The sequence below is a fragment of the Anas acuta genome, chromosome 6 (genome assembly GCF_963932015.1).
Source record: "Anas acuta chromosome 6, bAnaAcu1.1, whole genome shotgun sequence".
NCBI classification, from domain to species: domain Eukaryota; kingdom Metazoa; phylum Chordata; class Aves; order Anseriformes; family Anatidae; genus Anas; species Anas acuta.
Genome location: NC_088984.1, coordinates 22,921,117 through 22,938,537, shown reverse-complemented (window position 1 = coordinate 22,938,537; position 17,421 = coordinate 22,921,117). Strand labels below are relative to the sequence as shown.

The 17,421-nt window shown below is 40.3% G+C and overlaps 1 protein-coding gene and 1 long non-coding RNA gene across 6 annotated transcripts in view; one reads left to right on the top strand and one right to left on the bottom strand.

Annotated features, from left to right (window-relative positions):
- Positions 1–17,421, top strand: part of LOC137858296 (uncharacterized) — a 138,613-nt gene that overhangs the window by 116,032 nt on the left and 5,160 nt on the right. For all 5 annotated transcript variants that reach the window (XR_011097628.1, XR_011097625.1, XR_011097624.1 and 2 more), the window contains one exon: positions 17,141–17,186. This is a non-coding gene — a long non-coding RNA (uncharacterized lncRNA). The remainder of the gene's footprint in view (positions 1–17,140; positions 17,187–17,421) is intronic.
- The window catches only part of MTX2 (metaxin 2), a 32,116-nt gene continuing 30,458 nt past the window's right edge, over positions 15,764–17,421 (bottom strand). Inside the window, exons 9-10 of the mRNA XM_068685772.1 lie at positions 16,973–17,049; positions 15,764–16,198 (exon numbers count right to left, since the gene is read on the bottom strand). Of these exons, the coding sequence (XP_068541873.1) occupies positions 15,988–16,198; positions 16,973–17,049 (288 nt within the window). The 3' untranslated portion in view covers positions 15,764–15,987. The remainder of the gene's footprint in view (positions 16,199–16,972; positions 17,050–17,421) is intronic.

Genomic DNA, 17,421 nt, shown 5'->3' with positions numbered 1-17,421 from the left:
AGAAATTCATGACCAAGAAGTTTGCCTTCTACATTTCTAGACAGCTCAAGCAGTGAAGGACTAAGAGAGAGTTGAAGGCTTAGACCTTATGGTGGGAGGGGACCACTGGTGTCTGTAGTCCAGCCTCATGCTCAGATCAGGTCTATTGTCATCTCCAAACCAGGCCAGCCAGAGCTTTGTATAGCCTAGCATCAAAAACCTGCAAGGCTGAAGGTTTGAAAGACTCCCTGGTTGACCTGCTCCAGCACTGTGCTGCCTCCAGGGGCATTGTAGCAGTACTGGTGTTCAGTATCCTGCTCAGCAGAAGCCAAAGGGCCATGGAGGTCGTTGCCAGGTGGCTTAGTGGAGGTCTGTAATTTATTTACATGAGAATTTTCTGCCGACTCTCAGAGAGAAGTAGCAAACTAGAAACCAGGAATTGAGCTGGCTTGTCATTTTTGTTGACTTCATTTTTTCTTATCTGAGACTTTCACTTACTAGCAGAGGTCTCCCAAAAGTGGAAAAGTTTGCCACAGAAGCAAACTTGGACACTGCACTGTGAGCAGGGTGGGACTGAAGTCTCGCTTGTATTAGAAGGTCACACTGAAGAATCTCTGCAGCTTGATCCAGCAGCTCCTGGCGAGAGATTAAGCGAGCCACATGATCTAGCTAAAAGTCTTTTGTGATCCTGAAGATCTTGGAAATGTAAGCAATACATTCAAATGTAATGTTGGAAGCAGGTTGCTGCTTGCAAGCTCATTCCAGCCTGCAAGCTTGCTGCAGCTTGTGAATTTAATTTTAGCTCTGGAACTTGCTCCAGTTTTGAAGGATTACAGAAATCCTGAAAGAAGCCAGATTTCTCACATGCACCAAGAATAGTGTGTTTTCTTAAGAATTAAGCCCTCTCCTCCCCCCTTAAAAAAGGAGTGTGCTCCCAGCACCAAGGTTTTGAACAGGGTTTTCCCACCTGTCAAACACATGCTGGGCCACCTGGCCATTGCTATGCTATTTGATAGCAATTATTGCTCACTCCTTTCTTCCCAGCAGCTCTGGCTTTGCTACAAGGATTTAATTAGTGAGCTTTTCCCAGCCCCAGAACAAGGAGACACAAAGAAGACCAGGAGCCAAAGTTGTTTGGTGCTGCGTTTTGTATTGTGTCCTGCTTTGCTTTGTCTCTGCCACCCGCATCATCAATAAAACAATAAGACTATTTTAAAAGTTAGAGCAGCATTTGTTTGACTAACAGCCTGCTCCTTCCAAAGTATTTGTATTTGAGCTATTGAACATTCATTATGTATTAGACACTCAGCCTTGTAAAATTGATCCAGGAGAGGCACACCATACCGGGATTTGCCTCGCCTACAAACAGCAGCTTGGGCTGTCACCCCCAAGAGATCGCAGTCCAAATCCCGCAGCAGGACAAGACAACAGGGCAGCAGGCTTGCCCACGTGTTGAAATTGAGGAGGGGCCGCTAAGACTGACCCACCAGAAGCTGGGCTTTAAGGTCTGAAATAACCCTGCAGCCCTTAGACAGGGGCTGGCAAAGGCAAAAAGGGTCACACATATGGCTCATGGGCAATGCCAGACTATTCATACAAGCACAGAAAATACACATATAGGGAGATGAAATTAAATATATATATATATATATTAAAAAAAAAAAAAAAAGAATCTGTAATATAATCATGTAATCAAAGAATATATTGCTTTAGTTTCCACATTCAAGCAGATAGCAAAAGCTTTCTGAGGCAGCCTACCAGTAAAAGCACAATAATAGCTCTTTTCCTGACCATTAATTCACACATCATGCAATCAGTCAAATGAATCTGTCCTCCTTTGCAGCTCTTGTGGAGATTGCTGTCCTCTCAGCTCCAATGAAAGAGACCCCGACTCAGTAGCCTGTGTCTTCCTTTAATTAGAGCCAGTGATGGCCCACGGACAGGATCATTTTGCCAACAGCCATATATCACACGGCCGTCGCTCCCTGGCACCAGCAGATTGCTGTCTATAAACACAGCATCTTTGATATGGAGGCAGCGAGCATGGGAACACCCTGCGAGGCCACAAAGAGAGCTCTTCTAGACCTCCTCTCTGAGGCTGTCCCACACTGTCTGGCTGGGTTTTCCTGTGATCCCAAGCTTTAATTTTTATCCCATATCAGAGCTGAAAGTGGCCTGTCAGCCTTGAACAAGCCTTTGAAAATGCCTGTGTAGGCAGTCTCATCTCAGTTCTGAGCTTAACTGCTCCGAAGCAATCTGCATTTTAAGGAGAAACAGCTTTGTCAGTACATCAACTTTCCTCTGTTGCTGCTGCTGCATATTTTATGTCACCACCATAATACAAAATGAATATTCCATATTGCAAAATTAATACTGGAAATGTTTCCTGTGCATTTTATGGAATTATCTGTGCTTAGCTTTCTCATGATTGTCTTACTTTCCTCTCTAGAGAATTAATAGGATTATTATCAAGGGCAAACAAGCCTGGAATTAATCTGATTTAATGTTTAATTATTACTTATGATGATTTTTAGATTACATACCAGCATTGTAGACTGCCATTTTACAAGCCAGAATAGAGAGATGCATGGTATGCTGGGGCACTGGGATTACTCTGAGACCTCGTCAGTGACGTTTTTCGGCAGCAGCATCAGAGACTGCATGGGGTGAGGCTTAGTGCAAATTGCTGTTCTCTAATCAAGAGAGCAGGAACAGCACTTGGACAGGAAGCTGAAAAAAAAAAAAAAAAAAAAAAAAAAACAATAAAAATTTTAAAGCTGAACTGAGAGCCACCACTTGGATAATTTAGTATCAAGCACAGCTCAGGTCTCAAAGCCTTCTCTGGCAGCAGCTGTTGTCTGGGAGGTTGCACTGAGCAATTGTTATGGAAAGGGAAAAGAAAGAACCCAAAAGAGTATTGTTGCACATGTGTTCATTATCACTTATGTAAATGGAATGGAGTATTTCTGTGGCTTCTTTAGAAAACTGATAGGGTTGTGGTTGTGGTTTTTTTGTTGGTGGTGGTGGTGGTTTTTGGTTTTGTTTTCATTTGTGTATACCTGAGTCTGCCTTGTGTGGTGAAATCCTAAACAATACAGATGAAATTTTGGCCTCCCTGAAGTTCATGGAAAATATCCAATTGGTTTCAAGGACAGGGAGGCAGTAAGAGGCTGATTCTCACCTGCTCTTTGCTGTCTGAGAAGCGAAGCATCAAGCAGGATGGGTGTTTCAGTACCCACAGGAAAAAATTAATCTTTCAGGGGGCACTTTCCTCTCAGTCAAGGAGCAAAGGCAGACACCTGTCCATGCTAGAAGTCCTGTGGCAGCAGGACCTGCACCATCCCTGCTGCCTGCATTGCTCTGCAGCAGCACGTTTAGGAACAGGTTGTGCAGAGGAGCTCTGTGTTGGGGTGAACTGGAGCCACAATGGCCCATAGGAGGGCTGAGCTCTGCTGGGGATGCCCTGAAGATCTTCTCTGCAGCCCATGGGCAGCCTCTTTCTGGGAAGACAGGGATCACACATAAGCAAAATAGGTCTCTTTTTTTATGGTTTAGGGCTCTGCAGTAGGGGAATGGATGCATGATGATCTCTTGAGGACTCTTCCTAATCTCTTTAAGCCCCAAAACCCCATGCCAATCAGTGTGTAGGCATCAAAATCAACAGCATGGCAGCACTGTCCCCATAAAGCCAGGGGTGCAGGCCCTGGGGTAGTGCTGTCTGCAGCGGGGTTCATGGTCTGCATTAGTGCAAGGCTGGGTGGGAGCAGGAACCGTGTCCTCAGGTTTAGCAGGGTTGGAAATACTCTGTTTCTACTCCCTTTACCCAGAAGAAAGAATTGCTCTTATATTTCTCTTTTTCTCTTCTTCATTTTTTTTTAACTTTAAGAGTTATGGAGCTAAATAATGGAGCTAAAGGGTGACTAAACACTGAATGCAAATTTTTAATTTAAAATAGGACTTATCACCTCCCAGCAAATTCCAGACAAATTGTACCTAAAAACTCCTTATTAAACATTGCTTATTGTTGTTCACCTTTGAAATTTAGTTTACATAAAGATTTAGGGGTAGGGCCAAATAATTACATGGCAGGATAATCTGTTCTGCTTATATATGGTTATAATAATTTAAAAAATCTACCCATGGAGTAGTTCAGAAACAAATATTCCTCAGCAGCTATTTTGGGTCAACTCAATGCATAGTCTATTAGAGGTATTACTTCTTCTGCAGAGTAATGAATCATATTTGCAGTCAGGAAGTCACTTGTGTAATTGTCACTAAATATAATGAATACAGTGCTATTTAAAGGGTTTCAGGACCGCCTGATGTTATGGAAGGTGCTATTTCTCTGGAGCAGGAGGGTAGAAGCCAGATTTCCCAGCTGCCTTCAGTTCTTATAATGAAAGAAAGGACACTGCCAGGATTTGTGCAATGGGATGCTGTCACACTCAGAATTCCTAGGTAAAGTTTAAAAAGGGCTTCTTAACTTGGAAAATTTAGTTCTCAACTGCTTATAAAAGTATAACAAAATTCCTCTGTGTATTAAAGCCTAGCTTATTAGTTTAAAAATCGTTCCTTTTGATTATTTATTCTGAGGCCTGTGTTAACAGCGCTAAAACCCACATTGCAAATCGAAGCAGAGACTCTGAAAATACCCTGGTTGTGGCAGATAAATTCCCTGGTGCTTCGTTTGACAAAAAGATGGATTAGAACAAGCTCTGGAGTGTTATTATTACCACCTCCATGAAAGATTGTTTCTTTTATTTGTATTAATTAGTGATTAGTGCTTTATATGACTTCAGCTCTATCAGATGTTTTGAATGAGATGTATTGCTTTCCGTAGTTTCTTATCTGAAGGGAACCCTGACAGAAAAACAGTGTCACAGCCCATGGAGCACAAGGAAGCCATTCATGTGGCCACACACTGCACTTGGGGACTGACATGTAAGTGGAGAGTCTCTGTGTCATGGCAGAAAGCCCAACCAAATTCCTCTGAGGGGAAGCAAAGCAAAGGGCAGCACTTGGCCTCTCCACCGTCATCAGACATAGAGGGTGTGGGAGATGTCATAGCCAAAGGCTTCATAGACAGTTCAGCCTCTTAGTGCCAGGCAAATGTTACGGGTTAGGCAGCAGCTCCTGGTCTTGCAGCTGTTGGTGTGGCTCTGAGTCATTACAGCTCATCCTGGAGAGCCTTCTTGTCCAAATCCTTCTGGCTTCACTTTCTCTGTTCAGTATGAGCAAAGGCCTTTTTTCTGCCTGGGAAAAGGCACTTGAAGGAGAATTTATGTAGGTAGATAGAGAAGGCTGTGTTTAAGAACCTTGAAGTATTAATGATCCCAGGTTTAGCCTGAGGAGTTCTCAAAATGGAAAAACACAAGGCAGGTTGCTAAGAGTTAGGCCTGCACTTCAGCTTCCTATCTGAGAAGAAAAAAGAGTCTTCCTGAGATTTCATGCCTTTTGTCCATAAAAAGGACCACATCATCTTGGATGTGATGAAGAGGGGCAGTTGTTTAAGGTACCACTTAATGCGAGACTGATATTTTGTCAGGTGGCTGTACAAAAGTCAGTGGTGTGCCATTTATGGCCCAGGTTATGTTACAAGGATAGTTTTAAAATAGCCCATTGTACGTCATCAGCTGATCTGTCATTTTCCATAATTCATGAGCACTGGGGCAAGATTAGACAATAGAATCTTAGGCGAGAATTCATTAATTTCCTCCATGTTTTTAGAAATGTCAGAGGTGTAAAGCTGAGAATAATAAAAGTCAAACTCCCTAGATATATCTACTGTGTTAGGAAGAATATTACTCTGAGCATCCCTGATAGTACACAGTGTCTTAGTGTGCATGTGTCTTTAATTGGTATGCAAGGAGTTTATCTACTTTACTGCCTGCACTTATCAGAAAAGATATAAAATGGGATGGTGGTAATGGCTGCCTTCAAAGAAAAAGATATGTTCTTTCAAGGGTGTAAGTGCAATAAATCTTTCTAGTTTAAGGGCTCACTGGAAGCAGAAGGATTCTGTACTGCTGACAACTGAATGTGGGGAACTTTCCCAGGGGAAAACAAATCATGTTTCTCTATTCAAAATATAGTAAAAAGTCACTGAAATGCAGTACTCCAGAATGTATATTACAATATTTTCTATTGACTCCTTTTTCAATTAAGACACACTTGCATACTAAAATGTTTCTCAGATGGTTAATATAAGGTATCTGGCACTGGACATACTTAGAATACACTTGTGAATGGTGAATGATTCCCACAGTAATCTGCAGTTAAAAAAAAAAAAAAAAAAAAAGTTTACTTTAGGTCTTTCTGTTTGTTTGTTTGTTTGTTTGTTTTGTTGATGTTTGTTTAACTATATGATAGGAATTAATTTGACTGGAATAAAAGAGACAGTGCCGGAATTACTTGCTCTTCCAGAAACATTCTGTGCATCTATGGAAAGCAGGGTTAATACTACAGGCACCTACAGGGTCTTTTGTGAGTTGAAAAGAAATAGGTGCATTTACTTTAGAAAACCCCACATTATTCATAAGAATCAAACATTGTGCCTGACTGTTATGGAGAAACAAAAAAGACAAGGGTATTTTAAATTGATCTGTCAGGATGGTGCTTGCCAGTGCTCACTTTGCTCATGCAGCCAACAACTGATGTTAGCATGAATTTGAATAATTCCTCTTGCTTTGAATAATGACCATGAAAGTTGAGTAATGGTACCTAACAAATTTGCTAACTTTTGAGGAACTGGGTCTTATCTGAGACTGTTTGCTCCTCATCTCCCCCCGCCCCTAATTGCAGCGAGGTGCTCCACACAGCCTATGACTAAACATAATGCAATTTGATTTGTGTTGCAGTGTTCTCCAAAGAACAAATCTGTAAAATTACAGCATGTGAAAGCTTAACACAATGATATAAAATGGCAGTGGCATGGTTCATATCTTAAACTGACAGACTGATGGTGATTATTGCAAGGACAATGCCCTGCATATGTCAAACGATTTGCAAATAATTTATGTCACCTTATCCTCCATTATTGTTTTTGCAGAGGACATAAACTGTGTCACTAATATTAAACTGTCGGCAAAAAAAAGCCTACCTCAGCTTTTTCCTAGCTGAGAATGCAAAGACATCTGCACAGAGACAAACATGCATATGGCCATCATTTGTCCAACATCTTACACATTGTGAAGGTTTTTTACTTGAAATGCCAACCTATGTGGCAGATGATGTATGTGTTTCTTCAGTCCTGTGATTACCAGCACAGAGCTGCTGTGCAGTGCTCTTCACCTCATCAGTTCCACAAGCTGCACTCCAAGGTGTGTGAAACATTTGCAGGAAGATGGCATCTGACATGCAGCAAGGCGAAAGCATTCTGGTGTGAATATTTGACTCCAGATTTTGCTCAAATCAGGGTCAGATTCTGACCTGGAGAAATTAGTGTGGGTAGAGATTTAGCACTACAAAATAGCAATTTGAAAACTAGAATGAATATATTTTAAAGATTGGAAAGCAGAGGAAAGTGGTGCTGTCTCCTGGGTGACTCCCAAGGGGCTGCAACGGAGAGGGGAAGGGGTAGTCTTTATAAATGACCTGGGTTTTATTTGTTTGGAAATAAGCAGAGGACAAAGCAGTCTTGGTTATTTCTATTTGTTAAGTTGCATCATCTCAACTGCTGGGTTCTTTGTTTAGGTTTTAATGTTTCATTTATTACTACCAAGAAATGCCTTTGAAGGGTTATTTTCAGAGGCTGTTGTGGTTAAAAGAGAAGCAAAGAATGCAGTGCGATGGCTGGAGCATGGAGCTGGAAAGCCAGCCTCAAGCCTCCTGGTCTAGATTTTGCCCTGCTCACATTTGGGACAAATTAATTGCAACTGCTGTGGCTTGACTCAACTCTTCTGTCAGACAGGTTTTTAGATCTGACTCATCCACTTGGATAAGTTTGCCAAATATTTCGTAATCTTTGGCTAGAAATCACTCGTTTGATTGCAGACCAGTGACGTTTCAAATGTGTCATGTAGTGATGCATCAAACAACTTCTGCTGGCTTCAGCGCAAGTGATGGCTCCAACTCACTGTGGTGAGGAGCACAACATACAGAGAAACTCACTCATCTGATTTAAGGATTGAAAGGTAACTCCAGTCTCTTATTGCTACCAGTTTTTCCTCTTTTGAAAGCCTCATTTAAGCATTTCACACTTTTAACCCCCTCAGGAGTGAGGAATCTGCTCCTTGCCCTTCCACACTTTTCTCAGCCTGCTCCTCAGTAAATCACGTTTTATGACTACATTGATCATTTTTATTATCATAATACAAGAATGCCAAAGAAATTTGAGAGAGATGCATTATCCAAATGAGTTTTAATCTTACTTCCCATTATTTTGCAGTGGTGAATTTTGTCAAAAAAAAAAAATATATATATATATATATATATATATATATATATATATATATATACACATATATATATATCAATTACTTCATTATTTCAATTTTTTATGATTCATAAGTTAGAAAAGTAGATTTTAGGTATTATAGTCTATAAAAATACACCATGTAGCTGATTTGCTTTGTAAGCCCTCTATTTCCTGTGGAACCAGCATTTGGAGTCACTACTGCAGAAGGTGATAGGGTTGTAGGATGCTTCTTAGTCTGAGCAAACCCTAGAAAGCATGCTGGCTTCTCTGTTTCTTCTAAGGTGATTTTACTGGTGTGAGGAATCTTGTTCAGTGCAGACTGGGTGATGGGGTCCACAGGCCTAAGCTTCTCCCCCCAGTGCAGGAAGACCAGGAAGCAGCACCAAGGGGGGGGTGGGTCTCATAAACAGGAGCTGTGAGGAAGGCAGGATGGCACCAGGAACATGCACCGAACCAAATGAAAGCTCCTCCTTTGAAACCAGAATGCACGAGCTGTCCTGTGTGTGTCAAAAGCGTTTCCATCAGATGATGGGCAGCATTACAGCAGTGTGTTTCAACACAGCAGAAAGACCTTTGCACTCATACTTGTAGTATGGAAGCTAGCAGCCAGATCTAGCCTAATTCTGGTGATCTTCACATACACGTGCATGAAACTACACACCTTTTACAAAACACTATAGCCTATGACAAAATATGCTGGGGATAAATTTATTTAAGTAGATAAAAGTGTACCCTTCCCATAATTCTCCCAAACTAATGATCTTCATCAACTGGTTCCTTAAACATGCCACAACACAGACTTAAGCTGCAATTGAAAGAGATCTCGGTGATAGTTTGTAATCTTAGCTATACACTTCTTGGCTAGGAGGCATCATAGATCAAGATACTGCTCACTTCTGGGGGAAAAAGCCAACAGGAACTGCAGAGAAATTTTAGAGAGGAATTTGCAGTAATCAAGGTAGAAACAGAAGTGGACCTTAAAGGAAGTTTTTATTGTCTTCAGAAGAAAAGAAAGTGGAAGCTCTTAGCCCAACAGATGGCTAACATCTGAAAAATGAGAGGTAATTTTCACAGAATAAACTCAGGTGATAATCCTGGGCCTCAGTGACAAAACTGCTGATCACAAGAGTGAGAGAATGGAGTGACCAGAAATAGATAGCTTCAAAGTCAAGAAAACCTGGCCAAAATTTTACTTTGGCATTCTCTCATGGATAGTGGCAGATGTATGACAAAGGAGGTAGGGTGGACCAGCTGCTGAAATAGTTCTTTTCAGGAAGTGGTAGAAAGCGTAAAGCGTTTCTGAGAGAAGTTCCCCCCTACAGTGCCCACACCAAGGCTCATTCAGGTGCCCTCTGATGGCTGCCTGCTTCCCCTAGGAAGATGATCTGTTCTCCAAGCCCTTAGCTGCTGATCTTACTTTCTGTGATGGAGCATTCCTTTCATTCTTGTTTCAAATCCTTGTCACTGAACTGGAGTCACAAAACCTAGAGGAATGATGATTTGAGCAGCATTTGTAGAGGTGGCCATCATGTCCCACATCCCAGAGATCTCTAAATTTCTTCTCAAATGCAAAATAAACTCTTTGGTAAAAATAAATAAATAAATAACATAAGGAGGCATTTATGTGAGGCAAAGCTTTCTTACCAAAAAAAAAAAAAAAAAATGTCTTTATTAGCAAATGGGAATACTGTCAACGTTAAGCCAAACAGGAAAGGCATGAATGAGTTCATGCTAACCTCTCATGTCAGCTCACAGTTTCAAGTCAGCCTTTGTGCATGCTGGCTTGGTAGACAGCAGTAATTTTGGCTGCCACGGAAGTCAGCAGGAGCAGCCTGCCTGTGTGGACTGTGGGAAGCTCTTCTCCTCAACCAGCACCACATTTGATGTCTGCAGTGGTAGATCAGAACGTTCAATGCTCTCTGTGCAAAAAGCCATTGTCTTCTTTCCAGAAAATGCATTAGACAGAGGCAAAAGGGACCTCTAAAACATGTTTTTGTTTTGTTTTTTGTTTGTTTTAAGCCAAAAGAAACAAAAAAAATTGAATCCAAAGTTACTGTTCACTTTCAGTGGTGCCTTGTCCCTACTGGCCTGAGTTCCTCAACCATACTCGAAGCTGACAGGAAGTTTTTATGTGTTTTTTATGAGCCCAGAAAATAGAGTTTCTATGGACAGCTACATGGTGAGCTCCTCAGCTCCCTGCAGGAAGAGGATGTGGCATGTTATGGTGGCTTATGGCTATAATAGTACACAGAGACCGCATTTCCAGTATCCAGTGTAGGCCAACCCTTTTTTATTTACATGTGAAATAATTCTGATCAGGTGGTTAGATTTTTTTTATTATTTTTTTTTTTTTTTATCCAGTAGGTAACTAATGTCCCAAGTACATGGAAACAGTTACCTAGTTATAGGCTTCTACTGATGTTGCTTATTTTGATTCCTGCACCCTATTATTGCCTTCACACAATGGTGTTTTGCCAGTCTGGTAGCTGTTCCTATAGCAAAACCTTCCAGCCCAGACAAGCCCTGAGTTAAAGTTATTTCAACATTTCTTTCGAGGTGATTACACAATGGGTCTTGAGCTGCTTGCCAAATGCTACTTTTTGCAAAGCTGGCAATGGGGCGGGAGCCAAGTATTGCAAACCTCTGACGCAGATGAGTGCATGTTAACAGTTAGTGAATGACAGAGGAAAGATCAGCCAGGAAAGTTTCAAACTACATCATAGCAAAGCCTGACTTTGCTAATGCTTTTTACTTCCAACTCCCACTTTTATCCTAAGATCAGATAACGAGTAGCACTTTTTCTTTGTAACAATTCATTAATCAGAGAAATGATCCTTGCTAGTGTTTAGATGTTTTACTTAATTTGGTACTTCTGGCCTGCTGCCCCAGCAGTGCCAAAATTATTATTTCTCACCCAGCAGGTGATAAATAACAACTTCAGTCATGATTAATACCATGAATTTCTCAACCTGACTAATGCAAAAAACTTCAAACCTGCAGAACAAGTGGGTGATAATTGTTGTGAGAGCCATTGGAGCTGCACTCTGCTTGTAAAGAAAGAAAGCCACAGGAAATGAAGCGTTTTCTAGCAGCAAGGCTGATCCTAAGAGGCATCATTAAGTGCAGCTCAGCAGCATTCACCATGTGCAGGGCTGTGCTAGGCTCTTTTTTCCACTAGACTGAGTTTTAAGTACTTTTAAGAAGCAGGAGATTGCCTGGTTATTTTTTTTCCTTGGGGAGGAGGAAGAGAAATAAAATGCAAGGCAGAGAAAATAGCAGATGTATATCTCATTAACACCACTCAATACTGCAATTTTTACTGTCTGATGTATGGAGTGATAAATCCTAGGAATAGCTGCTAAAACTAAAGATCCTTTACCTAATGTCTCTCTGGTAATCCCACCACTTTATAAAATGCAGCATCAGAGGCTACCCCATCCAGGAAAGCTGCCTTCAGAGAGGCACAGGAAAAGCAGGGGCTCAGGAGAAGCTACCAGCTGAAAACCAAGATCCAGCACTGTGAAGCCTGAGACTGAAATCCTAGCCACTTTCTCATCACGGGCTGTTTTGCCACTGCCTGCAGTGGAGCAGGATGGTTGCTCCATTTCCCATGTTGTACATGCAGCTCACGGGACCCACACCTCCACCTGCCAAGCTCCTGGTGATAATGTCCATTCACTTGTAGATATGAGTGCCTTTATGACTTTGTACCATTTTGGCTGAGTGATTCTTGCAGTTCATGGTAGAGCATATTTAGAGGATGTACATTGGTGCATGGTGCAGCTGCTTCTGATGTCCCTCTTGTTAGAAACTGAATTTTCATCTTAATTTTAGGAAACAAGAAGTTCCAGCTGTCTGTTTGCTTCACCCAAACAGCCTCTGGGAGTTTAGGATTTTTGAGCTTGAAAAGCTGTAAAAGAAAATCACCATCCACACTGTCCTGCTCCATGAGACACACCATAGGCCTCCCTGACCTGATTCCTGCTTCTGGTGCAGTTGTACTTCACTCAGTCAGGGGCTGTCTTCTAGAAAAAGACACAATCCAAGTGTAAAACTCTCAAAGACTGCACGTTCATAGCCTTTGTCTCCTGGAGGGCTATTCAGACTAACAGAAAGACCTCTTTGCTTTGCCTTGGATGAGGCAAGTAGACTGACTTGCTCAACTCCCTTGTTATAAAGGTTATTAGGTTTGGGGTTTGTTTTTTGTTTTTGTCTTCCACTTTTTATTGCTGCTCATGTTTCAACTTTTCATTCTTTTTTCTTGAGCTGTGCACAGAGGTTCAGCAGCAATCCTTTATATGACTGTGACTTCCCCGTGTTAAAGCATGGTGTGCAAGCTTGGGTCCTCAGTGTTCAGCTCAGGCTGCTCTGTAGCAATACGCATGCTAGCAAATTTACTTAAAGAAGCATCACATCATAATTTCTTGATTTATGAAGAACAACATCCTTTGCCTATGACTTAAATAGCTATCTTCAGCACTGGCACCAAAGCCAAGATTTTTCTTAGTTTTAAATGTAGATACTGCCTAGAAGGATGTGCAGTCTGAACATGCCATGTGAATAATTTCGCTCTTAAGGAAGTCAAAAATAGCCCTTCCCCTTTAAATTTTGTTTTACTAATGAAGTTATCAAAGTTGCACTAAACGAGCAAGGAGAGGGGTGGTTAAACTTTCAGATCTCAGTCTCTGCATGTCCTCTCACTTCAGTATTGAAAACTCCAAGTAATTTGCCTGTCTCCATATCCCTAAGTGTAGTCTGAGTAGCTGAGATAGATTTACAAAACTTTGCTTGTAATAAAGATCACTATCTTTTGCCAAACCACTTCCACAGCATTTAGATGTATTTCTAGATGAGACATTCAAAATGGGTTCATGCATATGGCTACCTCAGTAGTTTTTTTGTTTGTTTGTTTGTTTGTTTCCCTCTGAAGTTAAAAGCGCACTAGGTGTTACCACACAAAATTTGCAAGGACTATCTGTTCAGCCTTCAAAGTGCTGTATACCACTGCTTCTTCCTCATGGAAACCTGTTCTTGCCAAAATGTAAAAACATGGCTTAATTTAATGCTGTCATTTCAAAGCATTCTCTAAAATTTGGTAGCAAATTGACTAATGGCCTCTGCAGCCTTAAAAGAGGAGGAACACATGGCCACCTGCAGTGCCAAGCTGTATATAAGTTAATGCCTGCGCATAGGTGGCTTTGAAGTCCATCAAGTAAACTACTGGTAGCAGGATTGCCAAAAACACAGAAGCTAAGTTAAAACCTTCAGTCATAAACGATGCTCTGAACATAATGGGAAGTAAATGCCAAATGTAATCACTCTGGATTAAGATACTTCATTTTTTCACACAGGATTCCCTACCACCATGGCACTGCTAACTTTAGAGACCATTAGGGAGTAGTTTTCTCTCAAAGTAGCATATATCATAATATGCCATTCTCCACAAATTAAGATTTTATTTTTTTTTCCCAAAGTTGCATTAATGCAGAAAATGCTAAAGGATTGTTTGGGATCTTGGCTACCGCCACTGATAGCAGAAACTGTCATGAAGCAGTCAATAGTTGATGGGGTTTAATTTGAGAAGATATTCAGACGAAACAGGCTTGTGAAACAGACAGAAATGCAGAACAAGGGAGATTTTCCTCTGTTGGCAAGTGATTTGATAGATAGCCAAGCCCCACTTATGCATGGATACTAACCTTAGTTTAACTCCAGTATGAATCCTGTATCAAAAAGAAGGCAGTAGAAATTCAGCTCCCTATTCCAGTTGAGCTGGCAATGCTGGTCCCCGCAGCATGAGTAAGTAGCAGTGGTTCACAAGCCACAGAGCTAAGAGAGCCCCAGTCAACCCAAGGCACACTGATACTTTCTGCTCAGGTTTTGAGAGGAGGAGGAGGTGGCAGCCAAAAATCTCGTGACCGTTGCATAACAGTTCAAGCCTCTAAGTGCTTTGACACTAAGAGGTGCAGTCAAAGGAACATGTTTCATAGGAACAAGGCACAACGGTTCCAACCAGTCAGACTGCTCAAGCAAGTTCCCAGTTGAGCACACGGACTGGTTTTGGCACCAGCACATTTCTTGGGTTGTTAGCAGTTCTGGAAAAGCATCAAGCACAACTGAGAAAGCAGAGCGAAATGGTGATGTGTTCAAGGAAATACCAGTTAGAGGCCTACACACAGGCACCATCCCTTGAAGAGTTCCAAGTTGCCAGGGGTTTTGGAGCACCACAATTGTGTGGTTTTTTTGCTTACTGTTGTTTTACTGTGTCCACATGCATCACAGGACAGGGAGGCAGAAAGACCAGGGCATGTCAGCCCCAGTCTCATACCAACCCCTTTGCTAAGAGAACCACCCCAACAAGTACTTCAAAGTTTAGAAGCAGCACTAACATACTGGAAGTGGAAACAGCTAGGCAGATGCTTAGCTAGCAAATTCATTTTAGACAGACCAAGACAAGCTGAGGAGAATAATTGGGAAATCACAGGAAGGAAAAAAAAATGCAAATCTGAAAACCAAAGGTGAACAAGAAATAAAAGCAGGGGCAAGACACACATATTAAGAAACCATGAAAGCCAGAAGTTACTTTGACATAAAATAAGGACTAAATAAAATCACATCAGTTATACGCAGCAAAGCTCCAAGACATTTTTGTCACCCAGACCCTGAAGGCATTTTGGCTGAGGAACGCAACTTAAATTCTCTAATGCATTCGTTTATTTCCAGCTTAGCAATTTGGACTATTTTACAGCTATCCTCCAGGTGTCCTGTCAACAGGATCCCACTCATCTAGCTCACTCCCATGGCCTGATCCCCAGATGTTACTGCTGATGCAGATGATTACATTGCTACCAGCAGTCCAAGCAGAGGATGAGGATAAAGACCTTTTTTCTTCCTTACAGAGTATCTGTCTGGGTCAGCACCAGAAAGCTTGCATTTCTGTTGCTCATAATTAGTCTTGCCTTCTGTAGTGAAAGCTTTGACTTAGGTGCTAACTACCGATCTTCCACAAATGCAGCAGTTTCTTATTGTATTGCAAGGATGTAAAGAAAGGTTGAAGTGCTACTCTAATAGGAATAGTAGGAGGGGAGAAATAAAATAAGAGCTAGAGCTCTATTTTTACCCATTAGTTTATAAATGTTGGTCCCTTTGTCAACATGTATTTTTGAAGTGCAAGCACACAAAAGGCTGGTGAGTACAGGGTGAAGGAAGAAGTATTTTCTCATCATTAGTTTTATTACATAGTCAAATTATTTGTTTTCTATTTCAAGCAAATTGCATTCCTTGTCTTTTTGCTATAATGACGAACAGAAACTTCTATTACATTCACATAAAGCTCGGTTAAAAGAAAAAAGACATTTAGATCAGATAAACTTTTTAAAATATTTTATTTATTTTTAAATACAGATACGATGCTTTTCAAAGGTCACTTTAGAGGCAGTGGCACATAGCCAATTAATATGGAATTAAAATGGAAGTGCCCATACAGTCATTTCAGGTTAAATGTGCACAGTATGTTCTACAACACAAAAACTATATTTAGAGTTTTTCTTGACCCAGAATGATTTGCAATCCACTCCAACCAAGTAACTTTCTTATCTCAGTAAGGACCTCTTAGCAGATCTGGGTGCAGCAGTTCCAGAGTTGTCCTTATCATGACCTTCAAAGTACTGCTGCTCTATTCGCCTACAAAAGGCTGTGAGATTACCATAGTTTTTCACTTTTTCAGAAAGTTCATCCGTGGTTAGTTGAGTAGTGAGGATTGTGAACAGATGTCCAAATACCAGAGCATCTAATTCAGTTGGTCTGTAAAAACAAATGGCAAAAAAAAAAAGCAGGTATTTTGTAAAGTAAGGACTGATTAAGAAAAAAAATACGCTGTTCTGAGTAACTGTTAGACAGCAATGCAATCTAATAATTGGGAAGTAATCAAGCAACACTCTAAATTTAACAAATACATGAAAAAGTGTGTGTATATATATATATATATATATATATATATATATATATATATACACTCATAACTATATATGTAACTATGCATATCTATATATGCATATATGGATATAAATATATAGCACATATAACCATGCAGAAAAACTGTCCTGGCATGATGTACATTTACTGTCCTGTACCTAGTACAGAATGTTACTTAAACACAGGTAAAGTTTCTTATAAAAAAAAAGACACATTTAAAGACAACTGTATAAAGGTGCAAATTTTTAGACTATATGAGATGTGGTAGACTCTATATAAAAGACAAACAGGAATAAAATTAAATCAACAGAAAAAAAAAAACCAGATTTTCCTTTTAAAACCTATAATTACTTTTTTTTTTTTTGAAATATCATGTTTGTATTGCTGTCACGCATTTGAATTTCTTCAACCAATAACACAGAATTGAAATAAACCAGGAGATTTTTATATTTATATATTTAAAGTATACATGGTGTGTGTATATATACATATATGCGTGTGTACGTTCATATGCTTTATATATATATTTATTTACATATACCATATGTACATTTTACAATATTTTTAGGGGTGGATGTAACATTTCAGAAGAGGGTAACTTACTGCTTATTGAAGAAATATGGTTGTGTTCCTAATCTCTGGGAAAGAGCCTGACAACACTGATCTACATCTTCAAGCACCTATCAAAACACACAAGAGATAAGGTAATCATAATGTCAAGGAAGACCAACATTAAAAAAAATAACCTTCTTACTGTATTTGTCCTGACAGAGAGAACAAAGAATACACAATGTTGGAACATCAAAAGCTGCTAAAGGTAGGTGGCTGAGTGTTATTTAATCTAACATTTAACATACATCAAATTAAGTGCTTTCTCTAAGATTTTTGACATAGCTTAATTAAAAGTACTAACTTACACCTCAAAACTGCCTTTTTCTTTTTTGCTACAATCCTGAAAAGCATGACTATTAATGCCACAGCAGGTGGGGGACTGTAATTTATAAATTATTTTCAGGACCATGGCGTAAACTAACAGTAGCAAAAAATACACA